The 18,602-nt window shown below is 45.6% G+C and overlaps 1 protein-coding gene across 1 annotated transcript; it reads right to left on the bottom strand.

The window, feature by feature from the left end:
* Positions 1-328: 328 nt before the first annotated feature.
* LOC311248509 (estrogen receptor beta-like) lies at positions 329-14,395 on the bottom strand (the record flags this gene model as incomplete). The annotated part of the gene is made up of 4 exons (XM_084339378.1): positions 329-2,771; positions 6,981-7,487; positions 9,680-9,863; positions 14,383-14,395. 4 exons carry the CDS (start codon positions 14,393-14,395, stop codon positions 2,672-2,674), a joined length of 804 nt encoding a protein of 267 aa, XP_084195504.1. The 3' UTR covers positions 329-2,671.
* Between the last annotated feature and the right edge of the window lie 4,207 nt (positions 14,396-18,602).

The raw sequence follows: 18,602 nt of genomic DNA, 5'->3' as shown, positions 1-18,602 counted from the left end.
CCCTGTAGAATATTTAATGTTGTCAAGTTGAAACCGTCTTGAGAGGTTTCTGTAGATAATCCGGCTTTTTTAAACGTATACTGTATGTTTCTTCATGACAACGGTGGAACACTCTGAAAGCAAAGCTTATGGTTTGGAGTTATACACACGCTGGTATTAGGTTGTGTATATAATCTCAGCCACATCATTCTGTGCTCTGACGGACGATGGAACAGAAAGAAATATGGACGACAACAGTGGTGTACAGTTTGATTTATTTTCCAAATGCTTATTTATGGGATGTATAGGTTGTCACTTTCGATTGACAATAAAACATTGTTTGCCATGATTTGTGGTTTGTGAGTGTCATCACTGAAAACATCCCTCATCACACAGCAAGACCCGAACTCAGGGTCAGGCCTGACGGAAACACAAAGACGCTTCTGACGTACGACAATAGTGTCACAATGGACAAAAGACATGACATTGTGTGTGTGTGTGTGTGTGTGTGTGTGTGTGTGTGTCACGTAAGAACGACAAAAGAGAATAGATGGAGAATAGAGTTCTCAACAGGCCTGAAAATTCAAACCCGAACCGAACCGACCCGAGCTCGTCCAAGATCATCACATACAATACTGAGCCTGAAACCGACCAAACGCGAGTCGGTTTGTTGCCAGAGAAGGCTGCGCAATTTACATAGGCGGCGGCTCAAATCACATGCGATGGCATGAGAGCAAGAGCAAGGTGTCTCAGTGAGCGCTGTCCATGGTGCTGGCAAGGTGTCCAGGTGAGCGCTGTCCATGGTGCTAAGTGCTAATTTTGGAGTCTATCATTGTTGACACTTTCTCACTAATTGTTCGCATGTATAAAAAAAAAAAATACTAAAACTCTAGGACAGATGCGAGTGAGCATGTGTTCTAGGCAGTAGTTGGCTTTATCTGGCTCAAGTACACAGGAACAGAAAACCTTATTTTAACCCAATGTTACATGTTTAGGGATCCAGAATGAAAAGACTGCTCTTTTTATAATTTTCTGCATTTTGAGGTGAAATGTGAGTTTTACTGATGTTTAAAATGAATAATCTCTGCTAAAAGGCTGCGGATTGCATGGTGAGTGGTTGCCGTGCTAACTAAGGGCTGGAATGGCATGCATAGAAGCTGGTCTAAGTGGGGGGAAAAAGGTATTTTTATATCACTGAATGTTGCTCTTTGAACAAATTAATCATTCTGTGTTGTCATTATTATTTTTTTACCAGTGATTTCAAAAGAAAAGAAAGAAAACTGTTGTGATTTTGGCTTTGATAGTCCCCGTTATATCAAGATGGTATCGTAGTTAATCAACTTCTCTAAAACAAGACTGGGGAGGGGTCCGAATCGGGGTCAAAGGTAAAGAAAATCTGATTTTCCAGTTTCTGTGTAAAGGCAATCTGTTTATCTCTCGACATGAACAGGATTTGAGCCTGTATTAACTGGTGTAGACTACCACATGCTGCCCCACTGTCAGTCTGTGGAGGGTGTAGACTACCACATGCTGCCCTACTGTCAGTCTGTGGAGGTGTAGACTACCGCATACTGCCCTACTGTCAGTCTGTGGAGGGTGTAGACTACCACATGCTGCCCCACTGTCAGTCTGCGGAGGGTGTAGACTACCACATGCTGCCCCACTGTCGGTCTGCAGAGGGTGTAGACTACCACATGCCTCTTCTGTTGGTCTGGGTAGGGTGTAGTAGACTACCACATGCCTCTTCTGTCGGTCTGGGTAGGGTGTAGTAGACTACCACATGCCTCCACTGATACATGTGGAGTTGCCAGTCACTTCTTTTCACCTGACAGCTAGTAGTTTCACTGGGAGAGCGTAACGGAGGTTCACACTATCTCCCCCAGATCCCCTCCCTGCGACCGGCCAGTAGGAGGCGCTGTTGCAACGATCAGGAACATTAAGCGCCTTGGGTCTCCTGAAAGGCGCTATATAAATCTAAGATATTATTATTATTATTATTATTACCCCCCATCGGCTTTCCACCCACGAACACTGTCAAATCGTGTCCGTTGGGAGTGTCTGACGAAGCCGGAAGTACCTCTAGCGGGGTGTGGTGAACCTGGATCTACCAGACGCCCACCCGGCCTGTTCTAACGGGACATGGCTTCACTGTGGTGACCACACGCAGGTGGGTCCCTTGAGATGTTGTGACTTGTTCTGAAAGTTGCACAAAAGGTGAAAAAGATACAAATGACGTACTGTATATAATAAAAAAAGAGCATAATTCGACTGGCAAGAGTCAAAAAGATTAAAGTACTCATGAGTCTTGACCGAGTGCACGTTCACAGGAAAATTACACACACAAAATATACATTCAATCGAAAAACAAACTTCAAATTCACCATTAGAAATTGTTTCGTTTTTTTTTCCCTTTCTTCAACCGACGAGCAAAACTGGAATATTTACCTCAAAACTGGAATATTTACCTCAAAACTGGAATATTTACCTCGAAACTGGAATATGTACCTCGAAAAACTGGAATATGTACCTCACAACAGAACATTCTAGTTTTCTCCTTTCAGTCTCTTTTCCTCGGGAGGTTTGGCTACGCTCCCGGCAAACTGGAGAAATGGGCGGTTATACCAGTACCAGTCCCCTGGCGGCTCTTTCAGTGCCGCCTGCCATGTGACATGTGAGCCCGTTCTCAGATGGCCTAGCCCTCCACACCTGCTCCCAGGATGATGTATTCTGCCTCTTTCAGAGAAGGACCCATGTTTCCTATATCCAGGGGCCACTGTTCTGGCTGGGCGTAGCTGTGGGAGAGAGGAACACACATATTTTAATCCGGAGCGTATATCCGTTACGCACCGAATCCTACTGCAACCGTTTGAGGACAAGGACCATAAACAGTGTTTTGGTGACGTGTTTATTTATGGTGCTTGTCGGGGGTGGAGACGGAGACAGGCTTTTTCTGTTGCTGCCCCCGGACTCTGGAACAGTCTCCCATCTCACATTAAGTCCCACTGTGGATACTTTTAAATCACATCTAAAGACACACCTTGTTTCTCTTGCTTCTAGTGCAGTTTGAGGCTGCCTCGTTTTATTCCTATCTTATCTTATTGTATATCTGTACTGTACTCTATTGGCTTCTTGTTGTTTTATCAGCACACATTATACTGTGGTGCTGTACTGTTTGGTTTTGTTTCTTTGTTATTGCTATACGATAAGATACTCCTTTATTGATCCCCTTGGGGAAATTCAGGCATCATAGCAGCATGGGGGAGGGGAGGTACAGGTAGTAGAAGACATGATACATGATACAATATATGTTTAAAGCACTTTGGCTGAACTCATGTTGGTTTCTAAACGTGCTTCTATGAATAAAAGTTACTTGACTTGAACATGTCATCTCTGAATGTGAATCACTACCCACCTTAAAACCGCTCTCAATGAGCACCTACGGGAGGCTGCAATTCGAAACTGACCCCTGTAAATGTCCAAACCCAACCCCCCCCCCCCCCCCCAATGTACAGTTTTCCCCTACCCCACCATCAATTTAATTCAGTCATGAGTTGCATATTTTATTTTAATTACTATTAAAATGACTAATAATAACAAACATTTAAATTGAAGTGTGTCTTACTTTGATATTGCCATAGCCTACTTGGTAACCGTTTTATAAAAGCAATAGCTCACTTCAGGCCGTGGCATGTGGTTATTATATCACAGCTATATCTCCGCTTCAACTACGCCCCTTAGGGAACAAATTTGCACCAACACATTCACAATGACTAACAACACTAACCTTCAATTAATCCAATATAAGGTGTTACACAGAGTACATATCACACAGCACAGGATGTTTCAAATGGGATTTGCAAGCACAGATGTATGCTCCCATTGCACCCTCAACACCCCAGACAACTATTTCCATGCCACCTGGCTCTGCCCACCTGTTCTAGACTTCTGGAACTCCGTCATCAATACACTATCCCGGGTCATGAGCTGCAGCATTCCTCTCTCCCCCTCCCTCTGCCTACTTGGGGATACTACTGCTATCAATTTATTAGTCCAGAACACCAAACCCCTACTCGTTTCTCTAGCTGTTGCCAAGAAAACTATCCTCTTAAACTGGAAGACAAGAAAAAAGGTGAATACTGGCCAATGGTTAGGCCTTCTCTCAAATTACATATCACAGGAAACAATCTCAACCGTGGATCACATCGAAGTCTCACAATTTAATAACATCTGGAAATTGCTTGTGGATAATCTAGGCTCCCAATCATAGGAGATTGACCTGTGAGACATCCACTCCATAACCCACCCTTCTCTCAATCCCCCTCTACTTTACTTACTCCCCTCTCTGCCCCCCCCCTTTCCCTTGTCATGTGTATTCGTTGTTGTCCTTCATTGTCCTTAGTTGTAATTTGTTTGTCAATATCTAGTCTGAGTTCCCCCCCTCCGAGAGGGCAATGAAATATATATTTTTTAATATTTTTCTTATTTTACTACACTTTTTATTGAATTTTGTACTGTAAATAATTAAAACGTATAATAAATAATAAAGTTGTCCCCCGAAGAGGGGGGGGGGGGGGGAGGGGGGGGGGTGGATAGAGTGCCCTCAAAGGGCAGGGAAAAAAGCTAAAAAAAAAAAACGACGCCCCTTAGCTGTGATATAATAACCATATACCATGGCCTGTCGTGAACTACGCCCCTTAGCTGTGATATAATAACCATATACCATGGCCTGTTGTGAACTACGCCCCTTAGCTGTGATATAATAACCATATACCATGGCCTGTCGTGAACTACGCCCCTTAGCTGTGATATAATAACCATATACCATGGCCTGTCGTGAACTACGCCCCTTAGCTGTGATATAATAACCATATACCATGGCCTGTCCTGTCCTGAACTACGCCCCTTAGCTGTGATATAATAACCATGGCCTGTCCTGAACTATGCACCTTAGCTGTGATATAATAACCATATACCATGGCCTGTTGTGAACTACATTACTTAAATGTTAATGTCATGAGTTATAATTCTTCTTCAGATGTATCATTTGATGGTATAATACAGTAACTGTTTGAGTGCATCCTCTCTGCGGACAGTACATTTTGAATATTTAATATACAAACTCCTCTCATATTTTCAAGGGACACATTCCAACAAGTGGTTAAGGCACCTAACACAGTCTGAGCTGCTGCACCTAACACAGTCTGAGCTGCACCTAACACAGTCTGAGCTGCTGCACCTAACACAGTCTGATCTGCTGCACCTAACACAGTCTGAGCTGCTGCACCTAACACAGTCTGAGCTGCTGCACCTAACACAGTCTGAGCTGCTGCACCTAACACAGTCTGAGCTGCACCTAACACAGTCTGATCTGCTGTACCTAACACAGTCTGAGCTGCTGCACCTAACACAGTCTGAGCTGCTGCACCTAACACAGTCTGAGCTGCTGCACCTAACACAGTCTGAGCTGCTGCACCTAACACAGTCTGATCTGCTGCACCTAACACAGTCTGAGCTGCTGCACCTAACACAGTCTGAGCTGCTGCACCTAACACAGTCTGAGCTGCTGCACCTAACACAGTCTGAGCTGCTGCACCTAACACAGTCTGAGCTGCTGCACCTAACACAGTCTGAGTTGCTGCACCTAACACAGTCTGAGCTGCTGCACCTAACACAGTCTGCTGCACCTAACACAGTCTGAGCTGCTGCACCTAACACAGTCTGAGCTGCTGCACCTAACACAGTCTGATCTGCTGCACCTAACACAGTCTGAGCTGCTGCACCTAACACAGTCTGAGCTGCACCTAACACAGTCTGAGCTGCTGCACCTAACACAGTCTGATCTGCACCTAACACAGTCTGAGCTGCTGCACCTAACACAGTCTGAGCTGCTGCACCTAACACAGTCTGAGCTGCTGCACCTAACACAGTCTGAGCTGCTGCACCTAACACAGTCTGTTCTGCACCTAACACAGTCTGATCTGCACCTAACACACTGAGCTGCTGCACCTAACACAGTCTGCACCTAACACAGTCTGATCTGCTGCACCTAACACAGTCTGAGCTGCTGCACCTAACACAGTCTGAGCTGCTGCACCTAACACAGTCTGCTGCACCTAACACAGTCTGAGCTGCTGCTGCACCTAACACAGTCTGAGCTGCTGCACCTAACACAGTCTGAGCTGCTGCACCTAACACAGTCTGAGCTGCACCTAACACAGTCTGATCTGCTGCACCTAACACAGTCTGAGCTGCTGCACCTAACACAGTCTGAACTGCTGCACCTAACACAGTCTGAGCTGCTGCACCTAACACAGTCTGCTGCACCTAACACAGTCTGAGCTGCTGCACCTAACACAGTCTGATCTGCTGCACCTAACACAGTCTGAGCTGCTGCACCTAACACAGTCTGAGCTGCTGCACCTAACACAGTCTGAGCTGCTGCACCTAACACAGTCTGAGCTGCTGCACCTAACACAGTCTGAGCTGCTGCACCTAACACAGTCTGCTGCACCTAACACAGTCTGAACTGCTGCACCTAACACAGTCTGAAGTGCTGCACCTAACACAGTCTGCTGCACCTAACACAGTCTGAGCTGCTGCACCTAACACAGTCTGAGCTGCTGCACCTAACACAGTCTGAGCTGCTGCACCTAACACAGTCTGAGCTGCTGCACCTAACACAGACTGAGCTGCTGCACCTAACACAGTCTGAGCTGCTGCACCTAACACAGTCTGAGCTGCTGCACCTAACACAGTCTGAGCTGCTGCACCTAACACAGTCTGAGCTGCTGCACCTAACACAGTCTGAGCTGCTGCACCTAACACAGTCTGCTGCACCTAACACAGTCTGAGCTGCTGCACCTAACACAGTCTGATCTGCACCTAACACAGTCTGAGCTGCTGCACCTAACACAGTCTGAGCTGCTGCACCTAACACAGTCTGAGCTGCTGCACCTAACACAGTCTGAGCTGCTGCACCTAACACAGTCTGAGATTCTCACCCATTGCGCTCCACAGCTGTGAGATCCATCAGCGAGTTCTGCGGGGGCCGGGTCTGGTTCTGGAGGTGTGCGTCCAGGATGGGGGTCTCAGCGGGGAGAGGCGCAGCCTGGTATGGGCCCGAGGCGGGCGGAGGCCCGGGCGGAGGCGGCTGCTCGTAGTAGTGGTGGTGAGAGGCGGGTGGGGGCGACATGTGCTCACTGCCGCTGCTGCTGCTGGCGTAAGTGCCGCTGTTGCCGTTGCCGTTAGTGGTGTAAGTGTCTCTGTTGTTGCTGCTGCTGGTGGTGGCGTAAGTGCCGCTGTTGCCGTTGCCGTTAGTGGTGTAAGTGCCGGTGTCTCTGTTGTTGCTGCTGGTGGTGGCGTAAGTGCCGGTGTTGTTGTTGTTGTCGCCGCCGCCGGTGTTGTTGTTGTCGCCGCCGGTGTTGGCCTCCAGCATCTCCAGGAGCAGGTCGTAGACCAGCACCACGTTCTTCCTCTTCATGGAGGAGAGGTGGTCCATGCCCTTGTTACTGAGGAGACAGCGGAGAGGAGAGGGATCAGACAGTGACGGTACTGTATGACATGGATTGTGAACATGAACATGGTTGAAAACGTTTTTTATTCAGACAGGCTTTTAATTAATTTTAATTAATTCCTGGTTGTATGATGTAGATGTAGTTTAGAGGTAACCTTAGATAAACCTGCCTGATGACTATTACTAGTTTCAAGTTTCAAGTTTCTTTAATAGTTGTCATACAGAAGTACAGAATACTTTTATACAAAATGCTTCTTACTGTTACGCTCCAGAGACTGTGCAAGACAAGATAAGTATGAAATAAAATAACATAGTATAGCATGTAAATTAGAAGTAAAAAAAAAATGAGGTCACAGTGTTCAGTATAGACATATGTACAATGTTCGATGCAGAATAGACGTAACTGAGTTACCATATAATATACAATACTGTGCAGTGTACTAATACAATACTATATAGTGCAAGGCAGAAATGGGATGAGGTGCAATTTAGGTACAATTTACAGTGGGTGTACGAGTTGTAGTGCAAATCCTTTATCAATAAATATAAAGTGTGTTTGTGTGGTTTAAGTGAGTGTGGGTGTGTGTGCTGTGTGCATTTGATGGTTGTTGCATAGTGTTTATTGTTCGTTTAGCAGCCTGATGGCCTGGGGATAGAAGCTTCTTCTGAGTCTTTCTGTGCTCGCCTTAAGACTCCGGTATCGCTTGCCTGACCGCAGCAGTTCAAAGAGGCAGTTGTTCGGGTGGCTCGAGTCCTTAATAATTCTCTTAGCCTTCCCCCTGCACCGCTTGTTGTAAATGTTCTGGAGGGTGGGAAGCCCCCCTCCAATTGTGCGTTCGGCTGAACGTGTCACTCTTTGTAGTCTGCTACGGTCTTGTGCAGTGCTATTCCCAAACCAGGAGGTGATGTTGCCAGTCAGGATGCTCTCTATTGTACATGAGTAGAAGTTCCTAAGGATCTTCTGACTGACTTGGAACTTCCTTAGGCGCCTGAGGAAGTAGAGGCGTTGTCGTGCCTTCTTCACAACACTGTCAATGTGTGTGGTCCATGTCAAGTCCTCGGATATGTGGGCTCCAAGGTACTTGAAACTGTTCACTCTCTCAACCGGTGCCCCGTCGATGCTGAGGGGGCTGTAGTCCTTGACCCCCGACCTCCTGAAGTCCACAATCATCTCTTTTGTTTTGCTGACGTTCAGGGAGAGGCAGTTCTCCTGACACCACTGTGACAGATTCTCTACCTCTTCCAGGTAGGCCCTCTCGTCGTTGGCAGAGATCAGGCCCACCACTACTGTGTCATCAGCAAATTTGATGATTGTGTTGTTGTTCCGCTGTGCCACGCAGTCATGTGTGTACAGGGAGTAGAGGAGGGGGCTCAGAACACAGCCCTGGGGGGCCCCTATGTTGAGCGTGATGGATGAGGAGGTGCAGTTGCCTGCTCTTACCACCTGGGGTCTGCCCGTCAGGAAGTCCAGGACCCACTGGCAGAGGTCATAGTTCAAGCCCAGGTCCCTGAGCTTGGCTATGAGTTTGGAGGGGACTATGGTATTGAATGCTGAGCTGTAGTCGATGAACAGCATTCTCACATAGTGACAACACTGTTGTTTGATGTAGTTTAGAGTAGGTAATGTTAGATAAACCTGCCGGATGACTATTACTACTGTTGTTTGATGTAGTTTAGAGTAGGTAATGTTAGATAAACCTGCCTGATGACTATTACTACTGTTGTTTGAATGTAGTTTAGAGTAGGTAATGTTAGATAAACCTGCCGGATGACTATTACTACTGTTGTTTGATGTAGTTTAGAGTAGGTAACAACAACATATTCAGACGTTACCTGACGTGACGGATGTGAGACAGCGGCATGGTGTCCCAGACTCATATGAGGGTTGCATATTTCTCAGTAGTATAGGTAACAGATCTCAGTAGTATACGTAAGAACGTTTCAGTAGCATACGTGACAGCTTTCAGTAGCATACGCGACAGTGTTTGTATATACGCATGCGCTTTTCACTAGCATACGTGACAGATTTCAATGGTATACGCACACGTTTTTCAATAGCATACGGATGATTTAAGTGACGGTATATGGCCCAATCGGCCCCTCATAGCCTCAGACATTACCTGACATGACGGATGATTTAAGTGACGGTATATGGCCCAATCGGCCCCTCATAGCCTCAGACGTTACCTGACGTGGCGGATGTGAGACAGCAGCATGGTGAGGTGTCCCAGGCGCAGCGTCTGCTGCCCAGGCGTCAGGCCCAGCTTGGAGATGGCCCACACCAGGGCGTCGATGACGGAGTCCAACAGACGCAGCAGCTTGTTCCTGCTCTCCACCTCGTCCGCGGTCTCCGGGTGGCTGGTGCACATGCCTGCGAGAGGGTCACAACAACACGAGGGTGTTCAACTGCGCTTTAGAGAAGCCGTCTCTTCGGGCTCCCATTTGGATGCGTTTGTTTAGTTCAAACAAACCTTTTTTTTATTGTTGTTTTGATGTGTGTGTTTTACATTATAGTTATTAATATAGATGTTTCATATTAGGGGCAATTCGTTACATTTTGACAACGGTATAACGCTGTTTCCCATGACATTTTCCCAAGAAATGTAACAAAGAAATCCATCTAAACAAAAATAACAAATAAACATCCAAAATATATATATATATATATATAGACAGTATTCTTCCGATTTTTGTAGATTTAGTTTATTTTGTAATAATTTGTCAAGGTTCTGGCAATGTGCAGAACAGGTAAGAAACGCAAGGGGGCGTATAGAGGAAAACATTTAAACATAAACAAAACAAGATAATTTAGTTGTCACACTTGAGCCACTAGAGGGCAGTGTTGTGGAGAAAACCCCCTCCACAGTTCCCCCTATCAATCACACCACGTGAGGACAGGGCACGCTGAGCCATAATAACCTAATCTGCAACCCATTCCTGGAGTTTTAGACAAGAATTCTGTTCTTGCACAATGTCAACTTTTAGTTTTTCTTCTGCTGCATTGGAGCAGAGTCAACAGAGAGAGAGAGAGAGAGAGAGAGAGAGAGAGAGAGAGAGAGAGAGAGAGAGAGAGAGAGAGAGAGAGAGAGAGAGGGAGAGAGAGAGAGAGAGAGAGAGAGAGAGAGAGAGAGAGAGAGAGAAAGAGATCAGAGAGAGAGAGAGACTGAGTGAGAGAGAGACAGTGAGTGAGAGAGAGAGAGTGAGTGAGTGAGTGAGTGAGTGTGAGAGAGCGAGAGAGAGAGAGAGAGAGAGAGGAGAGAGAGAGAGAGAGAGAGAGAGAGAGAGAGAGAGAGAGAGAGAGAGCACAAGCAAGAGAGAGCAAGAGAGAGAGAGAGAGAGAGAGAGAGAGTCTGGCACACAGGTCGTGTGGGAGGAGTGGTGAATTCGGGAAAATAAAAGAAAATAACTTGAATTGATCGTTTGAATCGTCCTTTGAAATTGTTCTGTAACTTTCTCAAACCTAATAAGCCACGGCCCGTAGCTGCCAGCAGTTCCTCTGAGGACGCAGACTGTTTCCAAACCTGCTGGTTCGGGGGCACAAGCGCATAACTCGAAGCCTGACCAGATGGATTCTCGTGTGATTTCACAAAGGTCTAATGGGGATCATGTTGTCATGGAACTGTGATTTGTTTCAGTTTAGGTTTATACAAAAAATATTTTAAAGAAAAACTTGAAGTGAAAGTTATTTCCCAATAAGTGACAACCTGAAGGAACAGGTAGCACTGGAAAACGCCAGTGTTCTGACGTGATGACCCTTCCTTCTTTTATAGTTCCCTTGATATAGAACGCTGGTATTCTGACGTGATGACCCTTCCTTCTTTTAGAGTTTCCTTGCCACTACTGGAATGTTGATTCAAATGATGATGCCGTTGCCATAGTGACACATCAGCTTTCTCTGTTTCGTGCACCGAAACAACACTTACTTCCACGACCGGCCAAATGACCATCATCCAATCCACACTCCTATGCAGACAGTTGGATGAAACATTGTTATCCTCGCTTGTCTTGTCTTATTGTTATGATTTTATATGCTTTTCTTAGCTCATTTCTGTATGTGCACTCGGTGTGACTGTGAATGAGGGAAACCTCAGTTGCCTTTCAAGGTTAAATAAAGGTTTGAAATGAAATGAAATGAAATCTCTGCCCGAATAGGAAGCATACTAACACGGTGCCACCTGTGCTTATATTATTTTCACAACATATTGAATAAATTATATATAAATCGCCCCCCCCCCCGTGAAGTCAGTCTTTGTTACAGTAATGAGGGGCAGAGCAGCTATGCTATGTGCATCATTCATTCATTAGGGCGGCACAGTGGCACAGTGGTTAGCACTGATGCCTCACAGCAAGACGGTCCTGGGTTCTAACCCCAGTTTGCATGTTCTCCCTGTGTTCGCGTGGGTTTCCTCCAGGTACTCTGGTTTCCTCACACACCATGAAGTCATGCATGTTAGGCAGGGACTACAGAAACCAGGGGGAACACATCTTAAAATTCAAAACATGTGTTTTGTCTGACCTCTAAATTGACCCGTAGTGTTTTGTTTGTCTTCCTGAGGTCAGAGAAGTGCTGTGACCCCAATATTTAAAAAAAAAATAAAATCTTTTTTACATGCCCAGGGACGCTTTCTTTTGTCAATGAATATATATTTTTAAGCCAATATAAATCTCCATGATTGAAATTCACAGTAGGCCTATAGATTATAATAAGTAGTATCAGGACTCAGGAGTATCATATCATTTTCTGTATTTTGGTGATTACAGCTATTATCAACTGGAGTTCATAGTTTATCCGTGTTTTAGTCGACCGCTGCATCACTGAATGTACTGGTGTTCATTGTCTGACAGGACATTCTCCAGGGCAGTGATGCTGCATCAAGCTGATCAATAACCACACTGTGTGAGCTAAGTTAGTGATGCTGCATCAAGCTGATCAATGACCACACTGTGTAAACTAAGCTAGTGATGCTGCATCAAACTGATCAATAACCACACTGTGTGAGCTAAGCTAGTGAGGCTGCATCAAGCTGATCAATAACCACACTGTGTAAACTAAGCTAGTGATGCTGCATCAAACTGATCAATAACCACACTGTGTAAACTAAGCTAGTGATGCTGCATCAAACTGATCAATAACCACACTGTGTAAACGAAGTGATGCTGCATCAAACTGATCAATAACCACACTGTGTAAACAAAGTGATGCTGCATCAAGCTGATCAACAACCACACTGTGTAAACTGAGCTAGTGAGGCTGCGTGCATCAAGCTGATCAACAACCACACTGTGTAAACTGAGCTAGTGAGGCTGCATCAAGCTGATCAACGACCACACTGTGAGCTAGTGATGCTGCCTGTCTTGCACAGCCATTTTGGTTGCTGTCCAAGTGCCTTTAGTCATACTTTTTCATTCCAAAACGTGAATACGAAGTCATTGCAGCTCGGTTTGGACATTTCCCAGGGGAATCTATTTCACAAAGGCTCCCGACCCCAAGATTGTGAAACCGCTGTTGCAGGGACGCACAGCAGGCGTGACAGTTGCTTCGCATTCAAAAGCTAGGCGAGCCTGGAGACATGCCAGGCAAGCGCTTTGTATAACAATGATCTGTGTAGGGTGGAGCACCGAGGTCTGTGCTCCAGGCACCACGGTTTTAATGACTTCTGTGACTTGACCCCGACACGCCAGATCAGCACCCATCTGCAACAAGGGCGAGCAAATAGCGTCAAGCACACGTGTTGACTAGAGGCAGAGGCAAAGAGGCAAAGAGGCAAAGAGGCAAAGAGGCAAATAGGCAAAGAGGCAAAGAGGCAGAATGAAAAGTCAGAACGACACTGAGTGAGTGTAGCGTTAGCTAACGTCAGAACGACACTGAGTGAGTGTAGCATTAGCTAACGTCAGAACGACACTGAGTGAGTGTAGCGTTAGCTAATGTCACAATGACACTGAGTGAGTGTAGCGTTAGCTAACATCAGAACGACACTGAGTGAGTGTAGCATTAGCTAACGTCAGAACGACACTGAGTGAGTGTAGCGTTAGCTAACGTCAGAACGACACTGAGTGAGTGTAGCGTTAGCTAACGTCAGAACGACACTGAGTGAGTGTAGCGTTAGCTAACGTCAGAACGACACTGAGTGAGTGTAGCATTAGCTAACGTCAGAACGACACTGAGTGAGTGTAGCGTTAGCTAACGTCAGAACGACACTGAGTGAGTGTAGCGTTAGCTAACGTCAGAACGACACTGAGTGAGTGTAGCGTTAGCTAACGTCAGAACGACACTGAGTGAGTGTAGCGTTAGCTAACGTCAGAACGACACTGAGTGAGTGTAGCGTTAGCTAACGTCAGAACGACACTGAGTGAGTGTAGCGTTAGCTAACGTCAGAACGACACTGAGTGAGTGTAGCGTTAGCTAACGTCAGAACGACACTGAGTGAGTGTAGCGTTAGCTAACGTCAGAACGACGCTGAGTGAGTGTAGCGTTAGCTAACGTCAGAACGTCACTGAGTGAGTGTAGCGTTAGCTAACGTCACAATGACACTGAGTGAGTGTAGTATTAGCTAACGTCAGAACAACGCTGAGTGAGTGTAGTGCTAGCTAACATCAGAACAACGCTGAGTGAGTGTAGCATTAGCTAATGTCAGAACAACGCTGAGTGAGTGTAGTGCTACAGTAGCTAACGTCAGAACAACACTGAGTGAGTGTAGCGTTAGCTAACATGCCGTTTTCAGGAGTACGTGTGGCTTCACTGTGGTTTCAATGCTTATGTGAGTCGGTCAGTGACCCACATTGCCTCGTTTTGGACCGACGTCAGTCGACAGTCTCCAGAATAACTGGTGTGCCTATTTTAGACATTCCCCCACAGTTTTGGATTCTGACCCAGTCTCTGAAAAACAGACCTTCCGGTTCCATCCCGTGCAGTTATGTGAAAAAGAATAGAGTGCTGATTGCAGTTGGCCATGGCTCGTTGTAATGAACACCAGGCCAGCCCTCAAAACCACCCACTCGTCCATTTAGTTGAAGGCATGCGTTTGGTGGAAGTAAAGGTTTAGGAGTAAAAAAAATGTCTAGTAGCCGATCCTACTGATCCCTAACTGCATCTAGTTATCATAACCACAGTGTTGTTTTGCCTGTAGCCTCCTGTTAGCATTTATAATATAATATTATATAATAATATATAATATAATAATACAATATTAAAGCTCAGATATAATGAGTAGACCTATCCCCAAAAACTGTATAGATGTATAGACTCATAACAATCCCTCTCAATCATCATTTAAGACAAGGTCTACAAGACTACAACTGATCAATCGTTTTTACTATGCACTTCCTGCCAATTTCATGCACTTCTATGCTCATTTTATGCCTATGTTTAACTATTTCATTGCACTGCTGCTAACTATTTTATTGCACTATTTTACTCTTTTATTACTGTATGTCTATTTTATCAGTTACAATCAAACTGTAAACAAAGAGGCCTATTAACACATCCCACGCCGGAAACGGCTTACGACGTGTTTCAAGTTCATGCGAATTCTGCCATTCCACGGCGTACAACGTTATTGAGATCATATTTAATTTTTTCGCCATGTTATTCATAATTCCCTCACGGAGCCTGGTCTGATGCAGTGGGAGCCTGCACAACTCTGCAACGCTTCAATACTGCCGTCTGGTGGATGATCGGCGAGTTGCAACCGGAAGTGGATCTCTGGAAATCTCCGGTGCATTTGGCAAATGCGTCCGGCACTCGCATATTGTTGCAGGACTGTAGACACACATCTGTGTGTAGCGATCGCTGCCATAACGCAATAATCGATATGATTTGGGCGTTTATTATGATTATACAAACCGGAAATGGATTTAGGAGATCGCCGTCAAATAAGTGGGATCGTTTTCCTCCAGTCTCATCGTCGAACGGTAAGAGGACGCTGACGTCATTTTCAGCGTGTTTGTTTATTATTATAGACTAGGCAGAATTTCAGAAAATGTGCTTGTATAAAGTGCTGAAGGCATTTCGTGTTTATTTTTGGTACACAACATTTCTAGGGGTATTAAGGGGTGCTGAATCCAAATATGCTGTATACCAAGCTCAAAAATGTCAAATAAGGCCTCAAAATTGAGAAATCCAACATGGCCGCCAGCACCAGGCCCTCTCTCCACAAAAACAGGTGCTAAACCCACAGTTTTTATTCTACTGACATGAAACTTTGCACAGAACATCTGCACCTATGGAGGAAGAAAGTAGGAATATAGCTGGGGTGCAACCATGAGTAACAGGGTGTTTTTGACTGTCTAACTGTAATCTTTGTATAGGCGAGGATACAAAAAATTACATTTCGTCAGTGTTTGCAGGAATACTACAGCAATTTGGTAATAACTGTACAGTGTTGGACACAAACATTGAATCCCCCAAGTCTTAGCTTTCTTCAGGTACCAAGTTTATGCAAGTAGCTCTTATAAATCTGGATATATAAGCATTTTAATGTAAGCATGCTGTTTTAGGCGAATTTTCTAAAAATAAATGGTGGGGCTTAATGAGTTAAGTGTGCCTACACAAGGTACAAACCTGAATTAAATGTGCTTTTGTAAGTTTTCTTACATACATCAACAAGGACGTAGTCACACCGGAGATTCAAGAATCCATACTTGGCGCAAAACACCTTGGACAGGCACAATTGAACATGTTTGTGGACAAACATTTGTGTGAACCTCCAGATAGTGACCAGCACCTGAACCTGAAATCACCCATTCGAAAGAACAAAGCCAAGACATTTGCCTCTTTGTATGAAGTTGTGCAACTTTCCAAGAACAAGCAAAACACCATCAAAGTGGACAGGCAGATTCTACAAAGGCTCATCACAGCTTACAGAGCAGGTCGTAAGGTAGATCTTGACAATATCCTCCAGCATGAGCTCATGCCCATCCCGCCATCTCTGGCCACAACTAACGGGAGTCTACATTCCACCAACAAGTCTGTGTTAGCAAATATACTGACGAAACAAGTTAAAACGGCTGTGGGGCGGCTTTGGCTCAGGGGTAGAGCGGGTCGTCCAATGATCGAAGGGTTGGTGGTTCAAATCCCGCTCAAGCCCATGTCCATCCCATCGCCGTTGTGTCCTTGGGCAAGACACTTAACCTACTTGCCTCGTATGAATGTGTATGCATGTGAATTAATGTTGGTGGTGGTCGGAGGGGCCGTAGGCGATGATTATTCGCCACGCTTCCGTGAGTCTGCCTCAGGGCAGCTCTGGCTGCAATTGTAGCTTACCACCACCGGTATGACTGTATATGAACGAATAATGGACTCTGTGAAGCGCTCTGGGTGTCATGAAGAGCGCTATATAAATCCAAGCCATTATTATTATTATTAAAACCCCTGCCGATCTTACCCTTCAGGGACCCAGCTGCCTGGTCATTGATGGCCAAGCTCTGGTAATGGCACTCGGAAAGCCACCTGACACTACAACATTTGGTGACTATGCCAATAAGTTCACTGACACCGTGTTGAAGATGGGAGCAAAATACCAGAGGGTAGATGTCGTCTTTGACAGATACCATGACCAATCCATCAAAACAGGCACAAGGGTGAAACGCAAACAGCGCCATAGACCAGTACGTCGTGAAATCAAAGGCAAGTCTGTTCCACTTCCTGCCGATTAGTCGAGCTTCATGGCCCTTGAAGACAACAAATCAGATATCGCTCTCAAACCACCTGATAGAACACAGCCCGGATTATGAACCTGTAGTTGTAGTATCAGGGAGGTTTACTGAAGCGACAACTGTCAAGTCAACAGATCCAGATCTTGAAGTCTCCTCTCTGAGTGCTGACCATGAGGAAGCTGATACACGTCTGATTTTCTCATCCAGGCTCCAGTGGAAACAATCGTTGTGTCAGCGCGTGACACAGATGTGCTGCTTCTACTCTTGGCTCACTATGACAGAATCCGATGTACGCATCTCTACATGAAAGCTGGGACATCGAAGGATCCAAAATATTCTGGTAAAAAGCGGGGAGGTGGAATAGCTTTCATGTTGAACAACAATTGGTGTGATCCAGGCAACATGAAGGAGCTTTCAAACCACTGCTCCCCAAACCTGGAGTATATATCCATCAAGTGCCGGCCATTCTTTCTCCCGAGAGAATTAACGTCGGCCATTCTGATCGGAGTGTATATTCCACCACAAGCAAACACAGGCGACGCGCTCTCCAAGCTCCACGACGAGGTAAACAAGCTCCAAGCAGCTAACGTTGACGACGATGCTATTTTGGTTGTGGGTGATTTCAATAGTGCTAATCTGAGAAAAGTGCTGCCAAACTTCTACCAGCATGTGACTTGTTCTACCAGAGGCGGGAATATTTTAGACTATTGCTACTCGCAATTTAAGAGTGGGTACAAATCACATGCTGCCAGTCCTTTCGGCAAGTCAGATCACGACCCCATCTTTCTTGTACCGCAGTATAAACAAAGTCTCAAACGCATTCCTGTAGTATCGCGAAAGGTGAAGCGCTGGACGGTGGCGTCGGAGGAGAAGCTCCAAGCTGCACTAGAATGTACAGACTGGGGGGTGTTCCACGATAACACAGATAATATTAATGACTACACGGAAACAGTGCTGGACTTTGTTTGTACTTTGGTAGAAGAAACAATCCCCTCTACCACAATTAGAGTTTACCCAAACCAAAAGCCATGGGTAGACAAATCTGTCCACGAAGCTCTGAAGGCGCGCACCTCAGCATACAACGCCAGGCTTGTGACAGGCAACATGAATGACCACAAGGTGGTGAGATACAATGTTAGGAGGACAGTAATAGAAGCAAAAAGGCGCTACAGGGATCAAATTGAACTTCAATATGAACAGGCTGACTCTAGAGCTATGTGGCAGGGCCTCAGAACGATGACAGATTACAAAGGCACCTCCCTCAAACTGAACAGTGACATCCAACTGGCAAATGATCTCAATACCTTCTATGCGAGGTTTGAGGCTGGGAATAACAGCACCAGCCTACAAACCACTGCAATGGAGGGGGGGGGGGGCACTGCTGATGGAGACTCAGTGTTCAGGATAACAGAACATGATGTGAGGAGGATGTTTAAGAAAGTGAATATCAGGAAGG

The sequence above is a fragment of the Notolepis coatsorum genome, assembly GCF_963971535.1.
Source record: "Notolepis coatsorum genome assembly, contig: SCAFFOLD_903, whole genome shotgun sequence".
Classification (NCBI taxonomy): domain Eukaryota; kingdom Metazoa; phylum Chordata; class Actinopteri; order Aulopiformes; family Paralepididae; genus Notolepis; species Notolepis coatsorum.
The sequence above is the reverse complement of the archived record's forward strand: the minus strand, read 5'-3'. Positions and strand labels throughout refer to the sequence as shown.